The sequence below is a fragment of the Juglans microcarpa x Juglans regia genome, chromosome 5D (genome assembly GCF_004785595.1).
Source record: "Juglans microcarpa x Juglans regia isolate MS1-56 chromosome 5D, Jm3101_v1.0, whole genome shotgun sequence".
Lineage (NCBI taxonomy): Eukaryota > Viridiplantae > Streptophyta > Magnoliopsida > Fagales > Juglandaceae > Juglans > Juglans microcarpa x Juglans regia.
In genome coordinates this window covers 2171286-2191017 of record NC_054602.1, presented here as the reverse complement: position 1 = coordinate 2191017, position 19732 = coordinate 2171286, and the positions used below count along the sequence as shown (strand labels likewise).

Here is a 19732-nt window from a genome sequence, read left to right as displayed (position 1 = left end):
TCTCTCTCTCTGGCGTATGTTACCCATAAGGGCAATTGCCTCAATTCCTGGTGCTGGTATGACCTGGCTAAAGGCAGGGAGAGTGACAAATGACGGTGTCCAAAACCTCTGGGTTTCTCACAAAACCTTCCATAATAATGCATAACGTGCAAATGCTACCACGATTTTTATACTATTTATTTTTCAATTATGGTGCCCAGATTCTTCTATACAGGACTTCAAAGTAGGAAGGCGAGGAAATAGATGAAAACCACCCGAGATCTGGACGATCCTTATACAAGAAGGTAAAGCATACGCCTTAAGCTCGCGGCTAGAAAATATCACCAACTAATTAATCTAGCCATGCCGGCGTGTAACTACTCCGGCCTCTACTTGCTAGACTCCCTCGGCGGCTTCACAATTAGGATGGGACACTTTGCATGATGTGCACAGTAGTCACTCACACTTCCTAAGAATGCCCTGCAACCAGAAACGTCTTAACAATTAGTCATGTTTTACACCGGTATACAAAATTGGCAGGGGTACACAAAAACGATCAATTGATAAAATAAAAATAGTGAAAAAGGCTGTTCTTGAACAGTACTCAAGAGATCATATCACTAATAGGAGATGCTTGGAGAATAAGATGAGATGAAAATTTTGTGAATAATAATGAATTGATTTGTGAATAGTAGTGAAATAGTTTAAATTAAAATATTTATTGAGTTTTGAAAAATGAAAGAGAATAACCTTGTTTGGATACATAAATGACATGAGATAACATGATTTTAGATGATTTATAAATAGTAGTGAGATTTGTAAGTTGAAATTAAAACACCCAATATGGTACTATTTATCACCTATTATTTACATGAGTTTTGCTACACAACCTCCACCACACTCCACACTCCACATTTTTTTAAATTCTTAAATTTTGTAATATTTTTTTTAAATTTTTTTTGAGTTTATTCTTTTAAAATTATTTCAAATTTTCTATTCATTATTGATATAATAAATATTTGATAAAAGAAAAAAAATAAAAAAATGTAGAGTATGGAGTGTGAGGGGGTTGTGAAGATTTATTCTATTTACATGTATATATTGTGACGCCAAATTCGTAGGGGAAAATAATTTACCTCTCTTTTCCACTTTTATTTCGATTATTATTATTATTATTATTATTATCATTTGTTTTTTGTATTTCGTGATTTGCATATAATATATCTAAAAGAAACCTAAATTTCATGAATAACCAACACGTGATCCAAAAATTTTCATATTTTGAAGTACTGCACGTGTGTTAAGTACCCGATCGTTGCATGATGCATGAATACCAGGTCAGATCATTCTGATAATCAGGACTGCCTAGAAGTTATTGCATTTCCACAGAATAATATAGTGGATATCCATAATATGAGTGATCATTTTCACAGTCAAAACGTGCATGTACCTCTTGATTTTGCCAAGGCCGCGGCTACCCACTACCAGGAGATCAACCTGCATTTGCTCTGCAGCCTGACAAATCATGTCCTTCGGGTCTCCATCAAGAACCAGTGTCTCAGCTTCGGCCTGCACAGGTTGCATATCCAAAAGCATAACCAATCCAAAACGCTAATGCTTGAACTATATTGGAAATGCGATTGATCATCTTCCATCTAAACAAATTAAGTACAGATTAGGGGTAAAAAAAAAAAAAAATCTTCACAATCTCCTTACATTCTACCCTCCACATTTTTTTTAATTTTTATTATTTTTTTTATCAAATATTTATTATATGAATAATGAATAGAAAATTTGAAATAATTTAAAAAGAATAAATTCAAAAAAAAAATTAAAAAAAATATTAAAAAATTTAAAAATTTTAAAAAGTATGGAGTGTGGAGTGTGGTAGAAGTTATGTAGTAAAACTAAAATAAAAAAAAAGGGTGAACTGATAAACCGGACCGGTATCAGGTTCGGTTCAGTCCCATACCAGTTCTATTTTTCTCAAAATCGATCCGGTTTCTATTTTTTTTCCTAACACCGGATCAAACCGGTCCAAATATATAGATATATATATCTTAATTTTTTATATTGTATAAAATATTTTTTATATAATTTTTTATATTATATATAATTTTTATATATAATTATATACAAAATAATTTTTTATTATATGATAAATTAATAATTAATAAAATTTTAAATTTTAGATTTTAAAAGCCTATATAATTAACTATATATTATTACTATAGTCTATTGTTAATATAGTCTATAATACAATTATAATATATATTATAATATACTACAATATATTATTACTATAATATATGTACTATATTATATACCAGAAAAACCGAATCAAATCGGATAGGAATCGATAAAATTAAAAATACTGATTTAGAGATGTAATCGGTGCGGTATCAATTTTTCAAATCTCAAAATCAATATATATTAGTTTGATTCTAAAATATGTTAAAAATCAAATCGAACCGGACTTATTACACCTAGGCTCATGTATTACACCGGTATACAAAATTGGCAGGTGCACACAAAAAGGGTCAATTGATAACATAAAAATAGTGAAAAAGGCTGTTCTTGAGCATCACTCGAGATCATATCACTAATAGCATCAGATGTTTGGAGGATAAAAATTTTGTAAATAGTAATGAAATAATTTGAGTTAAAATATTTATTGAGTTTTAAAAAATTAAATAAAAGATATTATAAAGTTTACGGACAAATACTGAGAAAATTAGGACGCCCAATAGGGTACTATAGACGAGACGTCCCTACTAGGCTTACCATCTTGTCTTTGCACATTTGTAATGCACGAGAGAGTAGTACTGTAGTATTTTCTTCCTGGGCTTTCCTCACAGATTCCACCACCGCAGACGTTGCATAAAATGCTGTGCACGTACGTAAGATATCCAGAAATAATACATATATCAAGCGTCAAATTAATATATCATGTTCATTAGCAAATTCATTAAGGAAATTAGAAACAATATATAAATAAATAGGTGGGAGGAAATAAACCAGCTCCACCGGCCCAGCCGGGAAGACGTAGTGGTGGAAGGGCTGCTGAACATGAACCAGTACGACCTTGCCCACTTCATCCAGCCTGGTTTCGGGCGCTTCACCGATGGAAACAAAGAGGAAATCAAGTGTCCACCAGAGCGCGTAGAAGCTTTCATCGCTCTCGTCAATCCCCACCATGATCACTTTGATCATCTTCTTCTTGTTTTGCTTCTCATTCTTTTTCATCAATGGCTGCTGCTCTGATCCCTCTGCTTTACCTGCACTCTGGGTCTCCATTAAATATCACTTCCTCTTATGCTTACACCGTCCTAATTAAGAGCGATGCCAGTTATGGCCTTCAGTTTGCCTCTCTAGATATACACACACATATAAGTTTGTGCCAGTTTTTAATGATGTTGGATTTTTGGCTGGCTAGGTACTGTACGTACACTTGGGAGTATATAGCCCGCGTGGAAGTTCGTAGTTAAGTTTGGCTCTGGCTAAAGTGACATTCCATGGCGGCACTTGGCGTCCATGCACGTAGAAATTTCCAAAAGTATCATGCAATTAATTGCAAACCCACAGCAAGCAATACTGATTAGGAAATAACCTTTCATTGTTTATTTTGAAAATAAAAGAATCTGGATGAGTTGTAGTTATTAATGATCTCTCTTTATTTTGTATTAAGGCGCGCGAGGAATCGAGGATATCAGCTTCTCTTTATAAAAATAAAAAGGGCAGAAAGTCATAGGTATAATTATTGAGTAATGCTAGAGAGAAGTCATTGTAACAGTATATATTTTGTACTCGCTGCATGGCTACTTCTAATTGATTGTTCCCAACACTCATTTGGGGAGATGTATGGTCTAGATGATGCCACATCATGTGTGCAAAATAGATATTCTCAATAGTGACTTTTATCTATATTTATTCATAATTATTATAGATGATGCATGCACGTGTGAAGTAATGATATACACTACACTCTCATCCTATTTTAATCATATTAAATAATATGTGGCACATTCATGACTATTAAATAATAAAGAATTATGTAATAAATAATCATTTAATAATGATAAATATGTCCTTTCTTACTTAGTGGGACGAAAGTAGGATAATAGTATGACGTATAGAATTCTCTAAATTATTATATATTAGAGAGGAAAAAAAGAGAAATTCCGACCTTCTAAAATTTGAGGAAGAATGATAAAATATGTTTTATTTTTGTTTGATTTCTCACAACTTTTCTCCTAAAAAATGTATTTAAATTAAAGAACCGACTCTTTAGCAAAGTTCTGTGAGCCTGCATAATATTTTCTTGCTAATAGAAAAGAAACTTGAAGAAAAATAACAAATTTTATTAACAATGATTATATTAATTATGTTGAAAAAACAAGAAAATGATAGTGGCATGAATGATGTTAATTAAAAAGGAGGAATGTCATATTTATAAAAAGATATTATGAAAATAAATTTATAAATTAATATGATTTAATCTAATATGTCACATTTATTCTGTATCAAAAAATATTTATTAGCTAATGTATCAAGACATCAATTTATAAGTTTTTTATAAATCAAGCATTTGCATTTTGCAGTAAAGATAAATATATTACCACGTGATCCCTTCATTAGTGACAGTAGGCAAAGATCGCCTGGTCATCACTCCTTGACCACCAATCCAACGTCGTATCGTACTGAAACTCAACATGCGCCATCACATTCATTCCCACAATACCCTTATATTTTCGTGAAAACCCTTTAATACCCATCCCTAAGCAAAACCGAGTCATCCCTCGGTACTGTGCCTCGTCGCCAAGCCCTCCTGGCTTCCCCTCCCCCCTCTCCCCCCCCCCCCCCCCCCCCCCCCCCCCCCCCCCCCCCCCACCTCTCCCTCCCTCACCGTTTTCCCCTCTCTCCGGTTCTGAGATTCTCCGATCTGACAGTCCATCTCTCTTTCCATAAATGACCGTGATGAATCCTCCGGCGTTAGACGTATGCACCAACTCTCTGTCCCTATTCACACACACACACGCACACACACACACACACACACACCTCTCGTTGTGTTTCGGTGTCAATGTTTAAACCGCAATTTGATAGCCCAGGATTATTTTTCAGAGGCTTCAGAAAGGCTCATATTTCGGAAACTCACTTTTTAATGTTTGTTTACTAGGGCTTTGATTCAGCACAGTAGGGTTAGGTTTTGCGTGATCAGAGCTCTGATTTGTGTATTTGTATTTGCAGCAAGAGGAAGAGCAGATGCTGGTCCCGCATTCGGATTTAGTTGAGGGTCCTCAGCCTATGGAAGGTTTATTATTCGCATTCATTGCAATTCATTCCCTAAATGTCATGAATTTGTTTCTATTTTATATTCTCGAAAATTTTCATGCGAGTAATTTATCAGGAATTAGTTTTTTTTTTTCCATATATATATCATGGTGGAGTTTGTACTCGATCGGTATGGACGCTAGGGTTTTTTTTTTTTTTTTTTTTTTTCTATTCTTGGCTTTGAGTTTTGTTATGTATTTTGTTAGTCGTGGCTCAAGTGGAGCCTGCAAGTACAGTGGAGAATCAGCAACTGGAGGATCCACCATCTTTGAAATTCACGTGGACAATTGAGAATTTCTCTAGGTTGAATACCAAGAAGCACTACTCAGAAGTTTTTGTCGTTGGCGGTTATAAATGGTATTTGAATGTTTCCCTCTTGTTAAACCTATCTATGCGTTTGCAACTTGCTTTGAATTATGTGTTGTGATTGGTGTTGGACTTCTGTGATCAGGAGGATACTTGTTTTTCCAAAAGGGAACAATGTGGACCACTTGTCGATGTATTTGGATGTCGCTGATTCTGCCACATTGCCATATGGCTGGAGTAGATACGCACAATTCAGCTTGGGTGTGCTTAATCAGGTTCACAGCAAGTACTCAATAAGAAAGGGTATATTCTTCACTGTTCTTATTGTCTTTCAATGGTCACGGGCGTTCTTGTTGTCTTGTCATTTAAGGCAATTTTGTCGGATTGAACACAATTCTTGCATTATCTTTTGGATGCTTTTGCTTTGCTTCAGTTTTACACTGCATGTTAAACAATTGCTAATCCTTAGGCTTGTAATCAAACACATGCTGTAATATGGAAAGTGTTTCATGGTATTGATATAACTATTTCTTTCCATTTATAGCTGTTTAGCTCAAGTTTTTAGAGTAACTGGTGAAAACATTATTAGGGTATAAAATGTAACCATATAGGGTTCAAGCCCTCCCCCTTTCCCCAAATATAACTATATTGGGCAACAGAAATAACTGCAGATGATGGCAAGTATAAGAAAATCATGTATTAATAAATAAATATATAAATCTCATAACTCTTTCTCTCTACTTAAGCTTTTAACTAGTTAATACATTTTCATTTTTAGAAGTATAATATTCAAATTTGTTTTGGCCCCTGAAAATTTTGGCTTGGATTAGGTGGAGTGACACCCCGTTTGTACTTGGGACATAAGTGAAAAGTAAAGGCAATATGGAAAATTTTGGTTTTTTGTTTGTATGTTGGATTGCTTATATGAGAACATTTTCCCCTTTTTTGTGGACTCTTGCCTCTTCCAAGCTCAAGCAAGTTAGTGTAACCAATAAAAGCACTTCCTTAAAAATTAATCGTAGTATTTGGTGATAGCAGGATGTCAAATACACACGCACACACACACATATACAAACATATGTATGTGCTTATATATTTGGTTTTTGCAGACACACAACACCAGTTCAATGCGAGGGAGAGCGACTGGGGTTTCACATCATTCATGCCTCTCAGTGATCTTTATGACCCAAGTAGGGGTTACCTTGTCAATGATAGTTGTATTGTTGAAGCTGAGGTTGCTGTCCGTAAGGTTCTGGATTACTGGTCATATGACTCAAAGAAGGAGACTGGTTACGTTGGACTGAAGAACCAAGGCGCAACATGTTACATGAACTCTCTGCTTCAGACTCTCTACCATATTCCTTACTTTAGAAAGGTCAGAATGTCTTCTCTGTTTCCTTAAAGTCGCTTTGATTTTTATCACCGATCTTAAATAGATGCAACAACCTTACTGTTGGTATGTTGATATCAGGCTGTGTACCATATGCCAACAACTGAAAATGATATGCCCTCCGGTAGTATTCCTTTGGCATTACAGAGTTTATTCTACAAGCTTCAATATAATGACAGCAGTGTGGCAACTAAAGAATTGACCAAGTCTTTCGGTTGGGATACATATGATTCTTTCATGCAACATGATGTCCAAGAACTCAATAGAGTCCTGTGTGAAAAACTTGAAGACAAAATGAAGGTGCATGAGGTTTAAAAAATTGGTCCTGGAGAATGTATGTTTGCTTTGTGGTTTTAACTTGTCCTCTTGGTCCAGGGTACTGTTGTGGAGGGGACAATACAACAATTATTTGAAGGACACCACATGAATTACATTGAATGCATCAATGTGGACTATAAATCTACAAGAAAGGAATCTTTTTATGGTAAAGTTTTTCAGTGCAAGTTTGAATTATCTTGTCTGGGGCTGAGAATAATTGTTAATTTCAGTGCATAATGTCAAGATATATATTTTACATGGCAGACCTCCAGCTTGATGTCAAAGGCTGTCGGGATGTTTATGCTTCTTTTGACAAGTATGTGGAAGTTGAACGTCTTGAAGGTGATAACAAATACCATGCTGAAGAACATGGTTTGCAGGTTAGTACTGTTTGTTATTTCATGCAAACCGGACATGAAAACATTTTATGGCCCAAGCTCTCATGCACATCGAGATGCTCTTTTGGGCAAGTTCTATCATGCCAGCAAAATTGTTCAGATTTTGTGCTGGAACTTCAAATGAAAACCAACTAAAAGTAGGTTAAAGTGGTGGATCGGATAGTTTTAAATATCTTAGGTGTTCCTGCTCTACATTTTACTGGTACCAATCAAATTGATGCGGACTTCTTTCATTTTAATCAAAGCAATTGTTTAGGATTACAAAATAGATATTTTTTTAATAAAGTTTTGAAGAAGTGCTTTGTATATGTGCTTGTCTAGGTGTTGCTCTTGTATATGTCCCGTGTACTTGGGCTATGCCAATTCCTCATCAATAAATCTATATTTACTGATAAAAAAAATGTGTTCAGGCTGTCCACCTGGGCTGACGCTCTTTCTTTTACAGGAAAAGAACTGTTTTTTCTGAAAGGAAAATATATCTATGTTTTATTTTTCTGAAGTGAATGAGTTTCTGGTGTTGAGAGGGAGTATTTTTAGCAGCACAATGAAGGACATGATAAATGATCACCTGGAGAAATATAAATGTAGATATTTTGTGGGGTTTAATGAAACTCAGGAAGTATAGGTTTGATTGCGAATATGTTTATGTACCTCCTCAGTCGTTGCAGTGTTCAGCATCACTCCTGTAGAATTGTTGCTCAAGCCATTGTTGTAGATAGCTTTTTATCTTCTTCTCAAGTAGTGACATTTCTGAATATTATTTTCAACTGATATGCTGATTGATATTTATTTCAGGATGCTAAGAAGGGTGTCTTGTTTATTGACTTTCCCCCAGTTCTTCAACTTCAGCTTAAGCGGTTTGAATATGATTTCATGAGGGACACTATGGTAAAGGTCAGTTTTGGAAACTATTTTATTCATCTTAGTGGTTTGTGTTTCCATTGCTGTCCATCTCTTCATACATTGTAGTTATCCACTATGCTTTTGGTAAGTAATAAAAATCATAAAAAATGCTCAAAGGGGAACAACCCGAGTACACATGATAGATGGTATTGTAGTTATCAACTCTGCATGCTGTATAGTATAAATGTTTAAGGTGGGCATGCACTAAGATAGATCTGTTATTGTCAATAACTTGTTTATTTAAATAATAAGTGACTACCACATGCTTTCCTTACCTCTTGGACTGAACTTTAAGCGGTTACCACATTCTTTCTTTACCTCCTGGATTGAGCTTATTTATGTATGTTGGTACATCTACAAATTGTTGAAGTATCACTCTTTCATCAAAATCAACTTTTCTTTTTTGCTTGTTAATGTTTCCTCTTTAGTAAATAGAAGCTCTTGGTTTTGCAGATAAACGACCGCTATGAATTTCCTCTTCAACTTGACCTTGATAGGGAGAATGGAAAATATCTATCACCCAAAGCTGATAGGAGTGTTCGCAACCTATACACACTTCATAGGTTCCAGTGATTTCTCACTTTTGACTGATAGATATGTTGCTTTCTAGAAGTTTGTGATGTATATCAATGACTTCTTTGACCATCTTCCTTGATCAAAATGTTGATTTTTTATCTGATCAGTAGTAGCTAGATGAATGTCTTTGGGCCTGCCTATCCACTGTAGACTTCTTGTACTTCAGATAGGCTTGCTGTTATAATTGTGATTTTGGCCTTTTTGTTTTTGGTCTATTGTCTTTCATGTGTAAATCATGAATGAGCTACATGAATTTTACTACAGATACTGTTCATTGCATTATGTAAAATCATTTCATCAAGAGTTGCTCATACTCTACCATACCATACTACATGTTGCAGTTGACTAACTTTTATTCCAGCTAAGTTGGGGCCGACTCTATTGCTCCTCATCAACCTGTTGGGATTTGCTACATATATTATTTTCCGTTTCTCCTATACAGAATCACAAATTCTCTGCTGTCTCCGTATTTAACATATCATCATTCTTCATTATTTTTACCCACGTTTTTATAAAGAATTTTCCTTCTGTCGTTTTATGGCATCATTGAAACTCTTTTCGGCTTTTCGCTCCATCTACTTGAATTCACTCACTTTTTCTCACTGGTGGAACCCTGCTATACAATACTGTTACATTTTTTTTAACTTACCAGGTTTTGGACCTCATTTAATTGGAAGTATTTAGGAAGTGCAAATTTCTTTTAATGGTCTTTTAACAAGTTGGATTGCTCAGTGTGGCAAGTTCTGTTGCTGCCTTGAATGTTGAAATCTTATTTGATTTTATGAATTGTGGTTATTTCTATTTATGTTCAAACTATTTAGTGTTGCCTATGAAATTTCTCTTCCACCATTTCAATCAGTTAAATGTTTTTTCTTTATTTGAAAGCGTGATTTTATTTCTTGTTTGGTAAAATTTAACCTAGTGTCGATCATCAATCTCTATTTCCCATCCATCATTAATAGTTTAGCCTCTAATATCAATCTACGTTGATTGCACATTTTAGCATTTTTGATGGAATGTTCATTACTTATGAAAAGAAAAACAGTTTAGCGATGGATACTCCTAGATAAATCTCTTTTGTACACTTCCTGCGCGGATTGCGTTTTTCACTTTTTAATAAAACAGTTCTTAGGAAAAAAAAAAGGTGGCCTGTATGAGTGTTTATTTGATGCTGTCTGGTGATGCTATTACATTCTTTTTGGATTTACCTTCATCTTTACATGCTCAAGTTTTTCTCTTGTAGTGTCTTGGTCCATAGCGGTGGGGTGCATGGTGGACATTACTATGCTTTTATCAGGCCAACATTCTCAGATCAGTGGTATTCATGCTTTATGGAATCTCTCTGTTTTTTAGTTATTCAGGAACTTCTTTACTTTCAGTTTTTACCCTACAGAATTTGCATGTGAACTTCTGGTGTATGTTTAATTGTTTGGTATGGGATTCTCGTTTATTGTAAAGTTCTTAAATTTTTGGTAATCTATTTTTGTTACTTTAGGTTAAAATTTGACGATGAGCGGGTGACAAAAGAGGATGTAAAAAGGGCATTAGAGGAGCAATACGGTGGTGAGGAAGAGGTAATCTGAAAGAAAAGTCACTAAATACTCTGTATGTCTTTTCTTTGTAACGCTCATCTTAACTGTGAGCTGATGTTTCCTTCTGTGTCAAACAGTTGCCACCAACCAATCCTGGCTTCAATAATACTCCCTTTAAATTCACAAAATACTCAAATGCTTACATGCTTGTGTATATACGTGAAAGTGACAAGGACAAAATAATTTGTAATGTTGATGAGAAGGATATAGCTGAGCACCTGAGGGTAAATGCTTGGTTTTACATCTTGATGATTCAAATTCTATTACTTAGTGTATGCATGCGTGCATCAAGATTGACTGAACTCGGCCCATTCCAGATAAGGTTGAAGAAAGAACAAGAAGAGAAGGAAGACAAGAGAAGATATAAAGCACAGGCCCACTTGTATACTATTATAAAGGTTATGGTTCTTACCTGTCTGTCCGCATTTCATGTCTAACTCTTTAGCAATGACAAGCATAGGTCTTGTCTATGAAACTCTTGATTGATGAAATTGATTAACGGATCTAGGTTGCTCGAGATGAAGATCTTTCCAGACAGATTGGAAGGGATATGTATTTTGACCTTGTGGATCATGACAAAGTTCATAGTTTCCGTATTCAGAAACAAATTCCCTTCAATCTTTTCAAGGTACTCTTGATGTTTTAAATTGAGAAGGATTGAAATATGTTTTTATTGACAAATGTGATGGTGTCTTTTGGCAAGTTTTTTTGTGCACTCATCCTGTTCTTAGTACTCATTTTGTCCCAATTTATGTGTCTTGGTTTTGTAATGTTTCAATTATTAACAATAAGTAAAAGAATTAGTTATCTTTCTAGATTGTCCTTAACTATATACTGGAGGCGAGAACAACTTTTAATGAGTATTTTGTTTATTATTTTTATTTTTAACAATAAATCATGGGGACACAACTTTTACTCAACCCTTTTACATGGCACTATCACATAATGATAATTTAATTGTGAAACGCAATGTGTTTGACACAAATTATTATTATTTTTTTGATAAGTAAAAGTATTATATATGTAAATCAATAGGAGTAACCAAGTACACTGGCCGTATATAAAAAAACACCTAGTCAGACCCAAAAATCCCATGAAACCTACCCAATATACACCAAGCCCGAATTGGACACACCTCCCCAACCCCAACCTCTTGTTTCCATAAAACTAATCCTCTACCCGAACATCCCACAACGAGATCGTCTTCACAATGCCCTCCCTTAGCATCGTAGTTGATTGAACATAGAAGACGCTTTAACTCCCTGCTTTTCTTAAAATGTGATGTGGTTTCAAGCACGTGACTCGCCTCAATCGCAGTGAGTAGAACTTTAAATTGATCTTCATATTCTCCCTATTCTCCAAATTATTATTTATTATTACATGGTAGTGCCATGTAGTTGGATTGTGTAATAGTGTAAACATTGTATCCCTATCACTTCTCATCTTTAAATGTGAGGTTGGTTTTTACCTATAAAAGAATATGAGGCTAGTTTAGAATAATTAAAAATAATTGCTACAACGTCTGAGAAATGGAAAACTTGTTCTGGGACATTTCAGGAAGGAAACCAAGACATGTAGTTTAAAATGATTTAATCAGTCACTATGAATTTATTCAAAATACAAAATTAGAAAGCTTTGTAGTTTGCTGGTTCTGGAAGTAGCTTTTTGTCTTCTAATGCATTACTGATATCACTTATTAAAAAAAAAATGCACTGTTGATTTTGGAAATGGTTTAGCTTACTTGCTTCATATTTGATTATTTCTTAGGAAGGCGAAGTAGAAATTTCAGATTTATTGGATCCTGCATTTTGTTGTTGGATGTATGCCATGCTCAATTCTTTTTATCATGAAACTTTTTTATTCATTTACTCACTTTATAATTTTGAGATGGTTTACAGGAGGAGGTTGCCAAAGAGTTTGGCATACCAGTGCAATTTCAGCGGTTTTGGATTTGGGCAAAGCGGCAAAACCATACGTATCGTCCCAATCGACCTTTGAACCCTCAGGAGGAAGCACAATCGGTAATCACATATTACTTTGCTTGTGCTATTTTGTCTTTTATTACAATTATTGAGGCATATTTATCTAATATAGCTTTTTAGTATATTTTTAAAAAATTCTCTCTTATGAATAAAACTTCTTGATTATCTATAGAAAAAAGTATATTTCTCAAAAGAGAAATGATATTTGTAGTCATGGAGTATGCAAGCGCCGCGCAATCCTTTTGAAAAAGAATGGGATCCACTATTAAAAAATTCTAATTTTTTAATAGTGGATCCCATTCTTTTTCAAAATGATTGCGCGGCGCTTGCGCACTCCACGACTGTATCTAGTATTACTTTTAGCTTATTTTCACTAGAATCTTTTTGGGGCTGGAGGAGAAAAAGTAATATGTAAGATCATTTCAACTGTGCAAGACAATATCTTTGGTGGCTGTATTTTCTGGATGTATTAAAAGAGATTCTGTCTTTATCCTGAAGCATATCCATGAGTTTTTTCTGGTGCCGTAGTCATATCAATTTTGTTATTTTTTTTATCATGCAAGCTAATGATAACCATTTGCTGGTTGTAGGTTGGACACTTGAGGGAGGTATCAAATAAGACGCATAATGCAGAATTAAAACTGTTTTTGGAAGTAGAGCTTGGACTGGTAATGCTGTCTTTCTGATACTTGCATCTAATTGTCATTGTTTGCCCCTGTATTTGAAGGGCATTTCAACTTCCAAAGTTAGAATAAATCTTGCAAAAAATAGTTGTCCTTGTGTAATAATTCTTTTCCTACACTTTAAAAATTCAAATGCTATAATACTTCAGGATCTGCGACCTATTACCCCTCCTGACAAAGCTAAAGAAGATATTCTTCTTTTCTTCAAGGTTTATGACCCTGAAAAAGGAGAACTGCGGTACTTGGTGATATCTTCCTTACCATATTTTTTTGCAAGCGTATTTTGCTTTATGCTTGCTGACATAATTGCGTCCATGTTGCCAGATATGTTGGTAGGCTTTTTGTAAAGAGTTCAGGTAAGCCCATAGAAATACTAGATAAACTTAACCAAATGGCTGGATTCACTCCTGACGAGGAGATAGAACTTTATGAGGTTTGTGTCCAACATATTTTATTGTCAGCTTGTTTTGTCCTTATTCTGTGCTCTATGTTCAGTCACGTTTTTTTAAAATAGATTTTTAGTTGATGTCTTTTTCTGTTGTGGTTTAGGAAATAAAGTTTGAGCCGTGTGTCATGTGTGAGCACCTTGATAAGAAGACCTCATTTCGACTAAGTCAGGTATATTGCATGCCTAATATAATATAAAATATTCTGGTACATTAATTTACCTTTTTGTTTGCTCTGTTTACAGATTGAAGACGGGGACATTATCTGCTTCCAGAAGTCTCCTAAACCTGGAAGTGATGAAGAATTCCGATATCCAGATGTTCCATCTTTTTTGGAATATGTGCACAATCGCCAGGTCATTCCACCAAAAAATTTAAAACTCGGCAACAGATATTTATATGTTTGTTAGTTTTGCGTAGTTTCTAGGATATGGTGATGCAGCCTTGAAAGAAGGGTCAAGTTGCTTCAGTTTTGGTAACTTAGATAGAGGGCAAGAAGGCAAAGTGTTATAGAGGAAAGAATGGGAAAATGTTTTGAACTTTTAAAATTTCAGATTGTCTAGTTGCATTACCCTTCAAAGTACTTAGACTAAAATGGCCAATCTCATGGTCATTTAATGCAGGAGTAGATGATGTACTCAAAAGGAGCTTTCTTGAAGATTATTTATGTTATAGATAATACTTATGGTATTGAAGCATGGTTTTTGCCCCTTTTATTCACTTAGGTTTGTTGTAGTGGCTCTCATCAAATGTAAATGTTGAACTAATATATTTTGGCCTTATGCCAAAAATTAAAATTCACCTGTTAATGAATTGATGATTTACAGGTTGTTCATTTCCGATCTTTGGAGAGACCAAAAGAGGATGACTTTTGTCTAGAATTGTAAGTATTTCCACGTTACACCACTTTTTCGCAGTTGGAGCATTGTCATTGGTGCTATTTGATAGGAAAATTATATTTAAAACTCGGTGTGGAGGGGACATCCCCTCCGCTGACATGACATGACTTGATTGGCAAGAGAATTTTAAAATTAAATCCTCTTGCAAATCAAATTATGACATGTCAACAGTGTGGAGAGTGTCTTCAACACAGACTTGTAAGTAGCATTGCACTATTTGATATTCATTGGTTTCTTTTTATTTTCTAGGTCGAAGATAAATAGTTATGACGAGGTTGTGGAAAAAGTTGCACAGCGAATTGGTTTGGATGATCCATCCAAAATCAGACTCACATCTCACAACTGCTATTCTCAGCAACCTAAGCCCCAACCTATCAAATATCAAGGAGTAGAGCATTTGTCAGACATGCTAGTCCATTACAATCAGGTATATGTCGCATGGATTTAGCTCTTGCATTGTTCTCATAACTCTCATCTTCATCAATATATTGTAGGTGTAAATTATTCTTTTTTTTTAGCAGACCTCAGATATATTGTACTATGAAGTCTTGGACATCCCTCTGCCGGAATTGCAAGGTCTTAAAAATCTGAAAGTTGCTTTTCATCATGTTACCAAGGATGAAGTGCGTCTGAAATCCATAACTATCACCTCCATGTTCTTTTCCATATTCGTGGATAATGCTTGTACTTTTTACCCCCCATGTAATATTTTTTGAATTGTAGGTGGTAATTCACAATATTAGGTTGCCTAAACAGAGCACTGTTGGAGATGTGCTTAATGTATTGAGAACAAAGGTAAGATTTTGCCATTGCTAAGGAACTCACACTGTGTTTCTTCCTTTATGGATCTCCTTAAAAAGGAATTGAGTTTTAAGGAAATTATTATTCATATGTTCTTACTTATAAGTAAAAATTATTACTGTGTTGTTGATTCCGACTCATAAGTTACATACTGCATTGTGTTTCTTGTTGTTACTATGATAGATCTTTTATGATTGCAATATGATTACTTTTATAGTTGCTACATGGTCACTTCTTTGTTGTGGCTTGAAACAGGTAGAGTTGTCACATCCAAATGCAGAAGTTAGACTGCTTGAAGTTTTCTATCACAAGATCTATAAGGTAATGACGATTAACTAATCATTGAAATTAGACAGCTGCAGGCACATCATTGATCTTTCTGTGTCAAAGTTTTGCTCATGATGATATTTTGTGAAGTTGATGGTTTATTATGATGTTTATCTACATGTTTGCCGCATTGGATGTGTGTGAGTTTGTGTGTACATACACCTATATATGAAATCCTTCCCTCTCTAAATTGTGAATTTGAATTTCAAAGAATGCTGTTTATATGTTGTACATTGTGTACGCATTATTCTTCTATCTGCTTCTTGCAGATCTTTCCACTCAATGAAAAGATCGAGAATATAAATGACCAGTACTGGACATTGCGTGCAGAGGAGGCAAGTCCCACCCAAGTGTTTCTTTTACTCGTTAATTTTGATTTTGTTATTAATTTTCACCTCTTTCCTCTTTAAATAGTTAGGATTTTATTTCTTTTTTTTTTTTTGGGAAAGGGGGTGGAGATAAGTTTAGACTGAATAAATCAACCGAGATACAAAAGGAGGATGGGGTGAGGTGGAGCAAAGGGTGGAGAGGGTGATGGTGAGGCAAGGCACGGTGGTGGATGACAAAGGGTAGCATACCTGGCTTCCGCGCGGGGGGGGGGGGGGGAACGTTTTTAGGTTTTTGGATCTTAATGCTATCTGTATGTCGTTCCCGGTGTTCTGGAGTTGAGGTTTTTGGATCTTAATGCTATCTGTATGTTGTTCCCGGTGTTCTGGAGTTGAAGCTGACCTTGCTTTTTGAGTCTCAGGTACCAGAGAGGAGAAAAACCTTGGCCCCAAGATCGTTTGGTTCATGTATATCACTTCACCAAAGAGACTGCACAAAACCAAATGGTATTGCAATTTAAGTAAATGGTTCCGAAGCTGTTTTGTTAATTTAAATCGAAGATGGGTATGCTTGCATGGAAAAATTTCTAGATTATCAATTTTTATTCTTTAAACAGCAAGTACAAAATTTTGGGGAACCTTTTTTCTTGGTGATACATGAAGGAGAGACATTAGCAGAAGTTAAAGTGCGAATCCAAAAGAAATTGCTGGTTCAAGATGAGGAGTTTTTAAAGGTACCGACTTTATATGGCTTCACTTCTGTATTGTGGTTACATATGCAACTTAGAACTAATTGTTTGTTATTGTTATTATTTTTTATCCGTTTGTTTGTTCAGTGGAAGTTTGCCTTTTTGTCACTGGGTCGTCCAGAGTACCTGCAGGACTCTGATGTTGTATCCAGCCGTTTCCAGGTGTGTCTATATTATTACTTGTTAAAAGGAGGGGATGACCACTAGCGTGATTGGTTGTATTGGTATTGTTTTGGGCTATGCATCTTAATAAAATGTTTTGATAAATATTTTATTGATACGTGAATTTTTTACTTGTTTTCGTCAGAGAAGAGATGTTTATGGAGCTTGGGAGCAGTACCTCGGATTGGAACACTCTGATAATACCCCAAAGAGGCCTTATGCTGTAAATCAGGTAAAGCTCCTCCATTAGAAAGTCGTTTGTTATCACACAACTAGGATTGTTACCAGTATCAATAACGATGCCAGAACTCTTTTAGCAAGAACCACTGGTGATGCGGTGCATCTATATTATTGGTGTTGTTACATGCCTGTATCTCGTCTTCTGCTGAAGCTGAGAGCCTTGTGCTAATGTCAGACTAGGATTGGGTTAGCCTGGAGATGTATGCATTGCATCATTAATTTGCCTTGAAATTTTGCAGAACCGTCACACATTTGAGAAGCCAGTTAAAATATACAACTAGGTTAGAGCTGATGATCCTCCACCAGAACATCATGAGCTGTACAAGCATCCTTAAAATGCCACAATGGCTATTTGGGAATGGAGGTGATGAGAATTAGCCCTTACAGTTGAAGGATAATAGTGAAGCTCACATTGAGTTTATTTACATGGGTTTGACTATTGGTTTGTAGGCTGTAGTATTCTTTCCCAGACGTGGGTGGGGAAGGGGGAGAGGTTTCCTCGTCTCCTCTCCTCTCCTCGTGGCTATATTATATTGATGCACCTTGCTTGTGCTTTCCCCTGTTCACTCTCTTTATATAAAGTCACCTCCTTTTGAGAGGTCGGTGGCCTTTCAGATACAGCTCCAGTGTAATTTAGCAGTACATAAAAGAAGATTTTGACAAGGAGATGTATAGTGGGTATTTGTTCGACAGTCAATTCTTTTTCCTATATGCCATTTTTCTTCTCTCTTTTTGGGCTTTCCGCCACTTCGTTGGTGGGAACAAGTTTTTGTAAATTGTTGGTTGAGTCGAAACCAATATTCTGGTTGTAGGAACGTGTAAGAGAATTGTACTGCCTTCAACACCCTTCTTTAGTTGATCTATAAATATCGTTTGCCCTTTCTTCTTCCTTTTGTGTCTATTTTTAGATCCCTTTTTGGTTGGAGATGGGCTTGTGGTCTCGTTAGTTAAATCCCCCATTCTGGTCGTTGGAACGTCTTAAGCGGATTATTACTCCTTTCAAGCTTCATTTGGTTGACTCAATAGATATATTTAGTGGAAGGCTTAAAAAAAGGGTTCGATTCAGTTGAATTAAATTGAATCAATAAAAAAATGAATAGATTTTAGTGAACTTTTTTAATCATTAATTGAACTGCTTCAATCAACCGATTCAAATCAATTTGAGCCGATTTCAACTGATTCAAAATGTTTATTTTTTTCTATGTTGTTTAACAATTGAAGTTTTTTTTTTTTTTTTTTTTTTTAATTTCTTGTACCAAAATATAATGGAACTAAATATATATTACTTCATCATTGTATTAAATTAAAATTGTAGAAAAATTGAATGATAAAACATGTAGTTCTTTATTTATTTTTTAGTTGAAAAAAATATAGGAGATCAATGAGTATTTTGTATTAAATTTTTGGTTGTGCGTAAAATACTATATTTATCATGTGCTTATAACTCAATGGTTTTTATCTTTTCGTATATGAGGCAAAAAAATATCAGCAATTGAAGTTAAATACATAAATTACATGTTTATTGAAATCATTTGGATTCATATCATATTTTTATTAAAATTAGCTAATAAATTTATACTTTATACTCTTTTATACATGATATTAAATGGATGATTATTATTGGATTTTGGGAAATGAGAGAAAAAGTTGGATAAAAATATTATAAAATTAGTATATTAATATAAATTTCTTAATAGTATTTTTATTTTAGAATTTGAAAATTTTGAATTGTTTTTTGTGTTTTATATGAAAATTTAAGAAAATTGTAATGATTAGATGAAAAAAATATGAAAAAATGTTTATTTGACTAGTTTTTGGATGTTAAATATGAGATGAAATAAGATGAGACCAATTCCTTATACAAACGAGACCTTAGTGTTTATACTCTTTCTATTTTTCCAAGCCTAGTTATGCCCAATTTCTGATGATTTAGGTTGTGCTTGAATGGTGAAGTAATTTAAGATATTCTGTGAATAATAAAAAATAAATAGTGAAAAAATAATGATAAAATATTAAATAGTTGTGAATAGTTATAAAAAATGAGTGAGAAATAATAAAATGATAAATAATATTATTATTTTTAGAAGACTTTTCTACCCAAACGGAGACGAGGTGTTCCAAGGGTTTCAGCAACAATTAGGAGAATTACTATTCTGCCGTGCCGATGTGTTCTGTAGCTTTTCAAGCATTTCTTCAAGGGAAAATGACGGGATTGAGAATGGCGTCCCCAAATTGACCGATGCTGTTTTGTTTTGTTATGTTTTGTTTTATTTACTTATTTAATGGCTAAAAAATGATTTTTAATGAATTTATGAAATCTT

The 19732-nt window shown here is 34.6% G+C and overlaps 1 protein-coding gene and 1 pseudogene across 2 annotated transcripts; one reads left to right on the top strand and one right to left on the bottom strand.

The window, feature by feature from the left end:
* Positions 1-135: 135 nt before the first annotated feature.
* On the bottom strand, positions 136-3342 carry LOC121265567 (universal stress protein A-like protein). 2 transcript variants are annotated; one of them, XM_041169237.1, is made up of 4 exons: positions 2998-3342; positions 2755-2867; positions 1430-1548; positions 136-459 (listed from the first exon to the last, which is right to left on the bottom strand). In XM_041169237.1, exons 2-4 carry the CDS (start codon positions 2779-2781, stop codon positions 369-371), a joined length of 237 nt encoding a protein of 78 aa, XP_041025171.1. In that variant the 5' UTR covers positions 2782-2867; positions 2998-3342; the 3' UTR covers positions 136-368. The 2 variants fall into 2 exon arrangements, with proteins under 2 accessions (XP_041025171.1, XP_041025172.1); XM_041169238.1 differs by having other exon boundaries at positions 2764-2867; positions 2998-3336.
* Positions 3343-4819: 1477 nt separating this feature from the next.
* Positions 4820-18300, top strand: LOC121265014 (annotated as a pseudogene).
* Positions 18301-19732: the final 1432 nt, after the last annotated feature.

What these genes read in the sequence shown, in the direction of transcription:
- LOC121265567 (XM_041169237.1), bottom strand. Translation starts at nt 2,781, where the DNA reads ATGTGCAAAGACAAGATGGTAAGCCTA. An exon ending in AAGACAAGATGGTAAGCCTA is followed by an intron (nt 1,549 to 2,754) that starts GTAGGGACGTCT and finishes CAACCTGTGCAG; the next exon opens with GCCGAAGCTGAGACACTGGT. An exon ending in GGCCTTGGCAAAATCAAGAG is followed by an intron (nt 460 to 1,429) that starts GTACATGCACGT and finishes TTCTGGTTGCAG; the next exon opens with GGCATTCTTAGGAAGTGTGA.